The 9,405-nt window shown below is 35.7% G+C and overlaps 1 protein-coding gene across 1 annotated transcript in view; it reads right to left on the reverse strand.

Annotated features, from left to right (window-relative positions):
• Positions 1-398: 398 nt before the first annotated feature.
• The window catches only part of LOC101851944 (chromosome-associated kinesin KIF4A), a 25,120-nt gene continuing 16,113 nt past the window's right edge, over positions 399-9,405 (reverse strand). The window contains exons 17-24 of the mRNA XM_013081258.2: positions 7,954-8,050; positions 6,872-7,014; positions 6,211-6,270; positions 5,801-5,902; positions 4,677-4,778; positions 4,209-4,313; positions 2,814-2,964; positions 399-771 (exon numbers count right to left, since the gene is read on the reverse strand). Coding sequence (XP_012936712.1) covers positions 704-771; positions 2,814-2,964; positions 4,209-4,313; positions 4,677-4,778; positions 5,801-5,902; positions 6,211-6,270; positions 6,872-7,014; positions 7,954-8,050 — 828 coding nt within the window. The 3' untranslated portion in view covers positions 399-703. The remainder of the gene's footprint in view (positions 772-2,813; positions 2,965-4,208; positions 4,314-4,676; positions 4,779-5,800; positions 5,903-6,210; positions 6,271-6,871; positions 7,015-7,953; positions 8,051-9,405) is intronic.

The raw sequence follows: 9,405 nt of genomic DNA on the forward strand, positions 1-9,405 counted from the left end.
CTACGAGTAAGTTGTATGTTTCTGCCAGAAGACAGAACTCAGGTTTATCAAATGTACGATTCTGAGGGAACCTGTAAGAATTTGGACATCTTCAAAACTGACATTTTTGCATAAATTTCAAACTGGATTAAAAAAAACCCATTTTGCACTTTATTTGGGTGCTATCAAAGTACTATGTTAAAATAAAAAATAAACAACCTCTTCAAAAGGCACTATTGCCCATACATCGTTACTGGATCAAAGAGAAACATTTAGGCGAAGAATCTTTGACCTTTTGTTGTAACATTCAATGTAATGAGTAATAGTTAAAAAAACATTGTACTTAAAATCTATTTTCTTTTCTTTAACTGCAAACATTTCATGCCAGGAAAGAACATGATAAGAAAACAAGTTTCCTCAATATGTTGCAAAAAAGCATTTTCTATATTTCACACGCACGTACAAAATTCCTTGAAATCAATAATAACGTTATTGATGTACCTCTACAAATGTATGGTTATCATAGCATAAATTCTCAATTACTTGTCTTCTTATAAAGATTTGTTCAAATAATAATTTAATCATGTAGAAACAAATCTTTCATGAAACGTCAAGAAATATCAAAAAGAGAAACTATTACAGAATTAGTTGTAAACAGTACAGGCTCGGTTGGGTTTATGTTTAGTGAATGTTCCGTATAATCTTCTCTTCAAGTTTGATCAATTTAGGACGACATGGTCTCTGGGAGTTTCCCTCCAAGTTTGGTGATGACATCCTTCAGTTGGGCAATCTCTGTGGACACGCAAAAATATGAATAACATACCATGTCACGAACAATACCTTGGGCCATACAAAATCTTTTGAGGTTTAGCCTGCAACTACCCCGAATCTTCTGACTGGACAAGATTTCCGACGCAGATCTTTTATAGAAATGAAGGGCAAGAGGAAATGACTACCATAATGACAAGGAGAAGATGGAGATGGATTATGCATGTTCTGAGAAGAGAACCAGACTCTATTGTAACGACTGCCCTCAACTGGACACCTGAAGGACATTGCAAGAAGGGCAGACCCAAAGTGACCTGGAGACGCACAGTAGAGTCTGAAATGAAGTCCTGGAACCATTCATGGGGGATGTTGACCAAGATGGCCCAAAACAGACAGAGCTGGTGATCCTTTGTAGTTGCCCTAACGGGTAGTAAGTAAGTAAGTAACTGCAACTACCAGGCTTCTGAACTCGTTACAATAAATAACATTAAATCATAAATAAATCACACTTTATTGATCCGCATGGGGAAATTTGGATAGCAATAGCAAACATACATTAATCAACACACAATTAAACACACAAATATACATACAAAGAAAAACAAATACACAATATTACACCAATATAGAACAATATCCCATACGGGTTACTATGCAATGGTCTGTATTTTTTAGCACGGTTTTTGAGTCTTACTCAAGGACACACTCCAGGTGTCAGGTAAAGCACTAGTAGCCTTACATAACTTTAGACTATAAGCAACCAATAACAACTAATAGAAAACAGTGGTAAAAATAAGGTGTAACTGGTACATTTAGAAACGAATGATCATTCACTAATAGCATTAGGGGTTGGCTCATTAAATATACAAACCACGAAGGCCTCAAGAAACTATTCATAGAACAATGTGATATTGTGGGCTGTACATTCATTCTTTTTAGTCAGTGGATAACTTGTTTTAAATGGTGACATCATAAAATGTGTACACAATCAACATAAGCTAACTGTGAGTCACATAGGAGTAATTCACCATCAATGTTGGCTATATTTTAAAAATTCATTGCTTTTTTCCTGCTTTCTTATTTGTTTGTTTTAGAATTAAGTTGATGGCTGGACCACTGTTTTAGTCAAACATATAAGTCTTAACTTAATGCCTTTTATAGAACTTTTTTACTATACTATACATTATAAGAGATCGGACAAGGGAATTTATTACAAGCTTGCTATAGTCGGAATCCTATTACAACCAAGACTGTTAAAATAAGTGAGTGGGGCCCGCTAATGTACGCCCAACTGTTAGTTTGCTGCCAGTTGATGCTTGCATACCCCCCCCCCCCCACCCCCACCTTCTCTATCTCTCACCTCTCACTCTCTCTCTCACACAAATAACAACATACACACACACACACACCTCTCTCACACAAATAACAACATACACACACAAACACACACACACACACACACACACACACACACACACACACACACACACACACACACACACACACACACACACACACACACTTTTACATTTTTTCAGCCTAATAAAGTAGTAAAAAAAATCATAAATCAACAGGACCACCCGCCATTAAACTCACAAGTAAGAATTACATGGTAAAATATCCCTTTATCATTTCAGTCTTGGTTGTATTAAACAGAATGGTGGTTTGATTTATCTCTATGCATATTTTTTTAGCATAAGTATCACCATCATAAAGTACCAGATCTGAAACAGATACAGGTGATCATGATTCGCTATTATTTCTCTGCTCGGATGCTCTCAAAATCACCCATCTCGGATGTCTTTCCCATCACCCATCTGTTAAGATTTTTAAAGTAGGTGGCTGTGAGTCTACCGGTGCCCCACATCCCTTTTATTTTTTCCTGTGAGAGCAAGATGTTCAAGGCCTTTTTATCAATTTAAGTGTCAAGAAATTGCATTTGCCTCTTCTGCATTTTTATTAGTGAGCTACCCACAAAGAAGTGGGGAAGCATCATTATACAGTATTTTATTAAAACATCTAGCCATGGAAACCTCAGCCTTCAATCCTTATGAGAAAACACTTACGATGTTTCAGGTGCTGATTTTCTTCGGTGAGGTCATTATTTCGGGAGGACAAATACACAGCATCCTGTATGGAATCTTCCAACAGCTGTCGGTAACGTTGGTCGATTGCTGCCTTCTGTTCTTCAAAAATCTCTCTGTAGCTGCGGAACGTCTGGATAGGAATTTTGCAGAAATATGTGTTATTAGATTAGTATTTTTTGCCTTCAACTGATTTGTTTCAGTCCAGCTTCAATCTGTAATTTCCTACATTCCCAATACAAATATTATTATGCTCTCTCAGTATCTATTATGTTCTCTCAGTATCATTTATTCATGCTGTTCTGTTCTGTAAGAATTTATGACTGTGTGAATTCATCAATGTGTGCGAGGGTGTCTGGGTAAACTTTGTGGGATTGTTTTTACTCAAGGATCAAGGATATACTGGAGAGAGAGAGAGAGAGAGAGAGAGAGAGAGAGAGAGAGAGAGAGAGAGAGGGGAGAGAGAGAGAGAAAGAGAGAGAGAAAGAGAGAGAGAGAAGAGAAGAGGAGAGAGAGAGAGAGAGACAGACAGACAGAGAGAGAGAGAGAGAGAGACAGAGAGAGAGAGAGCGAGAAAGAGAGAGACAGAGTGAGACTAGTGAGAGAGAGAGAGAGAGAGAGAGAGAGAGAGAGAGAGAGAGAGAGAGAGAGAGAGAGAGAGAGAGAGAGAGAGAGAGAGAGAGAGAGAAAGAGGATTACTATAGGAGCTGTGTGCTTCATATGTTCTTTGTATTATTGTACAGCGCATTGAGCACTTCTTGTCAAAATGCGCTATATAAATGCAATTTATTATTATTATCATTATTATTACCAGTCACACACATAATTATTATATCAATCGGGGATATTATTACTAATATTAGTTTTCTTTGTTACATGATGTTGAAAACTCTTGAGATCATAATTTGAAAATAGTAAACAATTTTCAAGACATGCAAAAAACCAAAAAAACTTACATCTTGACTTTCAGTTATCAAAACACTCCAAACATTTTCTGACCTGCCCCCTCATAATTTCTCTTTAAATTTTTTGGTTTGTTCAATCTTTATTACAGTTGAAGAAACAATGGCTGCCCACAAAAAATATCAAATCGGTCTTTACCAACAACTGAAGAAGCTGCAATCAGTATAATTTCAAGAGGACATGCAAAAAAAAATAAAAATGTTCAAAACAAACCCAGCGTATAACTGCAAGAGAGATGACAGTCTCTACACTCTACAGTCTATAAGGAAAAAGTATCGTGCAACTTCCCCACCCCCTCCCCCCAATAAAGTTGTACAGTAGACTGAAGAACTTACAATCAGTTAAAAGATAGAGAATGTTGCAGGAAAAGAAAAGAATACACATGTACATAAACGTCAGCTGCTTCAGACTCACCTGGTAATGCTGAAGCTGTTGGACTTCCAACTCTTCCTTGTGAAATGTGTACACCTCTTCCAGTTCAGATGCCAGATGTTGCTTCTCTTTTTCAAGTGTTTGTAGCTGAAAGTATTGGAAGTAGCAGGATAATGGTAAAAAACTATGTATTATAGATGAACTCTAATCTTTGAAGTCAACTGCCTTAGATATCAAAAAGGTTATGAGAAGTTAAAAAGAAAATATAAATCTAATAAAGATGTGGATCTCAATAAATTTTATCTTATCTTATCTCATCTTGTCTTGTCCTGTCCCTTATCTTGTATCTTATTTTTTTCATATTTCTTATCTTATCTTCTTCAAATTTGACCCTTGCTTTGGAGTTCGATCCTGTATACATATTTTCCTTTGGTATATAAGAGATACAAGTAGTAGAAAAATCACTGATAAAAATTACGGCAAAACAGGGCGAGTCAAAGTACCACTAACCTTAAGAGTCACGACTGACTTGTCTGCCTTCATTTCAGCGACCTGGATCTGTAGGTCAGCTCCTTCCTTGGTGCTGTACTTACGGCCCTCTGCTGCTTGCAGCTGGACGTCAAATAATAAATGTGTCACAACATGGTGGAATCAGGCATCCGTCAATTTTGGGGAATTTATAAAGTTATTGCTATGAAGTCATAATAGACTGTAATGTGCATAGAGTTTGCTGTTGAGTCGGAATTTGCGCTATATAAATGCTATCTATTTTTACTTTTATTAAGTTAAAGCTTGTTTATTGTATTTGAAATTGGAAAAAAATAATTATTGACCTATCTTGCATAGAGGTCGAGATAAGTGAATTAAAGAAGGTGGGTGTTACCTTATATTATAGTGAAATTAGTGAAGTAATGGTTGCCAAAGTTTGATGACCTCTAAAGTTGAATAATAGTACTAGCTCAACAATCTGTAAATGTTTGGTTTTAAACAATATTTTTAAAGTAAAACCCCAAAATGTGTTTTTCAATGATTGGAGGTTTGTGTGCAAAGAGAAAAATATATTCAATAAAAATCACACAACAGTTGGAAAAGCACTCATTTCTTCATTCCCTAACATTTGAAGAGCTCGCTCATCACGATGACCCACAATTTGTTAGATGTTTTGGGCATGTCAGATGCCATGACATCATTCCAGAAACAGATTGTTGTGGAAGAAAAGGTTGAAGGCTATAGAGAAGCAGGGAGAGACCTTAAAGAAGATGGGAGCAGGACATAGAAACCAGGCTTAGAACCTGTAATTTATACAGAACAGTCAAATCATGCCAATTTAAAAAACATTCAGTATTCTGTTTATGAGACTTCATGTCAAAGTAAGAAAGCCTTCTTTTTTTTCTATCAATATTTATAACTTATCCATAATGAAAAAGGAGACTGATTTAAATCACGCTGCTCAGAACTATCAGATAAAATCTCCATGACAATAAAATTAAACATAATATTTAATATTGTGGAAGGCTATGTCTACATCAACCCATGGAACACTACGATGTGTACTTCAATTTAGAAGTTGTCCCCTCACAGCAAAAGATGAAGTTCTGAAATATAAAGAGCATCCAGTGTGACATGAAAATCACCTGTATTTCTGTCTTTTCACTGTCAAGCTCAAGTCGAGACTTCTCTAATTCTTCCTCCACCATTGCTTTGTGTTCCAGTTCCATTTGAAGCCGTTCTTCTTTCTGTAAAGAAATATCGCAAAAGTATTAAAATCTTTCATACAAATGTTCATATATTGGAGACAACTTAATCAAATGCTAGCTCTCATGAAGTTACTTCTGATTAACCTTTTGAATACCACTGGTATTTACCAACAGTTAACGAGATTGGTATCACAGTCAAGTACCTATTCCTCGAGTCTTTTTTGTTTTGCTGAAGCTCTAGTTGTGAAAACAAATACTAACAAATAGAGCCATAAATCAAAATGAGAGAACAAAGAAACAATGCTTTGACTAAATGACAGGACAAAAAAATTCCTTAAAAGACTTACCTCTACTTTCTGTCGAAGTTCTGCACTCCCTTTTACTGCATTTGTGTGTGCCCTTGCATCCTGAAAGGAAAAAAGATTACATTAAAAAAGTAAGAATTATCTTTCTATGACAATGAGAAAGATTAATTACCATACATTATGTTCATAGATGGCATAGAAATACAGATTTTTTTTAGCAAATGAAATATAAATCTCAAATTATCTAACATTGATGCTGGATAGAAAGATGCAGGTGAAAAATTGGAAGAATGTGGCAGAAGATGATCGGATGGGGAGACAGTAAGATGTTTAGATACCTCATTTGACTAGCTGAGAGGGCTAAATTGGTGCTTCTTCAACCAGAGGAATAATTTTTTGAGCAATAATTTCATAGTAATAAACACCAGTAACATTTATTAGAATTTAGATAAGCCTTTTATAACTTCTTTTTATCTTATGCATCCTTTTTTTTAAACGGCATTTCCATGCTGTTTAGATCTAGCCTTTTTCTTTTTGTCTTGCATTCTCTTTGAACTTAAAAAAACCCAACTCTGTTTCTTCCTTTCTTTTGGTAATATTTCCTATTAGTCTATCTTATCGCTTTTCCTTCTTTGATTCTTCATGCTGATATTTTGCTTTTGTCCTTTTTTAACACTCAGTACACATCACAATTTGACTTTACCTCTCGTCGTTGCTGTTGTTTTTGTTGAACTGCGAAGAGCTGTTCTTTCAACTGCTTCAATCCCTCAGTCTCTTTCTTGAGCCTTTCTTTCAATTCATGAATGGCAGTAACTCGTGATTTTGTTTCACTCTCAGATTTCTTTCCTAGAGTATTGAAAAAAAAAAAAAAATTACACAGTGCACTCAGGAAACAAAACATAGCACCAGAAAAGAGAATTAGGTTACAGTAAAAAGAACAGAAACAAGGACTCAATGTATTAGCAGAGGGTGTGACAATTTTGGTAGAGCAGATAGAACATTCGGTTTCTGACCTCATAATCTTAGTACTCAAAACGGTCAAAAATGTCAGACAGAACTTTGTAATTCTATAGTAGTGATGTGTCAGTAACTATCGTTAGTAGCAATAAATGCGGTCCTGTGTACGTACATATGTACTTTAATTCATTTCTCTTTTAATTAGCAGAGGGTAAGGAAATTTGGATGCCAAGATAAGTGTGTTTCTTTTAAACAAAGGAAATGAATGAAAACAGTCAGGATTTCACAAAGCTCTTGGGGTAATATGGTAGTGGGTTACCCAAGACAGGGGTCAAGAGGGATACATTGGTATTATAAAATTTTTAAACTGGTATCTAAAGTTTTGTTCTTCTCACCAATGGGTGTGATTTGAGAGTCACAAGAACAGTAAGAAAAATTAATGAAAACTTTGTAGCTAAACGATATCAGCATCAACAAAAACTGCCTCTTGAGGTGAGTAGCTTTGATATTGAGATCTAAAATAAAACACACATTTAACCTCTCCACTGTAGTGTAGACATAGGAACGTATGAACTTTCTTTTGTTCTCCTCTATGGTTCTCTGCCCATTTGTCTACTGGGTTATTGGGGAAGGTTTAGGAGATGATGTAATTACAAGTTGTGCTGTTGTATATTCTTAAAAAAGAAAAAAGATATCACGGCTTTGTTTAAATCTCTCTTTAGTGAAGATTTTTATCTTGCTTGTACAAACGTTGGTGGAAATATATCAGCAATGAAGGGGTTAAAGAGCTGGAGGACTTTACCCCTTTCTCCAAAATCAATAACATACCTGATTCAGTGAATTTTGCGTATTCTGAAATTTTCTTTTGCAGTTCCTCTTTCATAGATTCCACCACTTTTCTCTTTTCCTTGTATTTGTCTGTCAGCTGGTGCCAATAAAAGAAAAAGGAGTGTTAAGGTTTGCCAAAAAAGAAAACAGCCCTAAAAACCACATGGTTGCCACATAAGTGCCAGTATGCCTCTATAACATCCTTCAGGGTTGTAAAATAGCCAATCCACTATGAACAAGTTGACTAGGAGGAGATACACATCTTTGTTGAAAACTGTGCTAAGCATAATTGAAAAATTTTTAAAAACGGCACAATATTAATAGTGGGTGGTTGGAGGGCACTTTGGTATGGTTTGCTCCTTCTCTCCTTTCAATCATCTAACGTCGTGATCTCTCCTCCTTTTTTCTTAGTGTTTGTTACTCTCTTGTAACATCTCTAATTTTTGGCCTTTATATGATCTTATTGTGTTGCATGTGCTGTAAAACTCGTACTGAAACAAAACAACGTATATGATCTTATTGGGTGTTGCAAATAATTGTGCTGTAAAACTCGTACTGAAACAAAACAATATTAATACTGGACCACAGCTGAATTTTTTCAAGCAGCATTATGAGGTGAAGAAAATATGCACATCCATGGATGAGGGGAGGGAAGTAAAAGCCATACAATTTGCCCATTACGTATTCACATGCTTGTTTAAGTAACAGTTTTACAGCACTTGCAACACAATAAGGTCATGTAAATGCAGGTGTTTCAAGAAGTTAACAAACACAAAAAAGAAGGAGGGATCAGAACGAAAGATGTTTGATAGAAAAGAAGGAACTACTAATAACACCAGAGCACCCGCCAACAATCCGCAATTTTCACAAGTGCCTGATGTAGTCAATTTGAGCATGCTTAGGTTCTGAAAAGATCCAGTTCAGTGAAGCATGGGTCACAAAGATAGAGGAAATATTATGTAATAAACTCTAGATGTGAAGCTCATTGCACAGTTCACAACCTCACAAAGACAAAGAGAGAAATGTATACACACACACCCAGAAAAGAAACCCCCCACCAAAATCAAACAAACAACAAAACAACAACAACAACAACAAAAACAACCTTACAGTACCTCTTATTCGTACAAAATGATCAATTCTTCAGTGACATTTTTTGTAATAATAGTAAGCCATGTGGACAGGGGTAGTACTACTATAATTTAATGATTCAATGGTAATCCACAAACCATAATCTATTTCCCTCATTTCCTCTCTCCGCACGTTTCTTTCCTTCTTTGCCAACATTTTATTCCTCACCTTGACTACACATTTAAGGGCATACACATGCATTTCCTCTTTGCATAAACCATTCAGAATAAGCATCAGCTTACATTGTACAGAATACCTTTTTCACAAAAAGGTAACACACATTTTTATGAATTAAAATTAAAAAGAAATTTTTGTGGGACG

Source organism: Aplysia californica, unplaced genomic scaffold, assembly GCF_000002075.1.
Source record: "Aplysia californica isolate F4 #8 unplaced genomic scaffold, AplCal3.0 scaffold00122, whole genome shotgun sequence".
In the NCBI taxonomy this organism is placed as follows: domain Eukaryota; kingdom Metazoa; phylum Mollusca; class Gastropoda; order Aplysiida; family Aplysiidae; genus Aplysia; species Aplysia californica.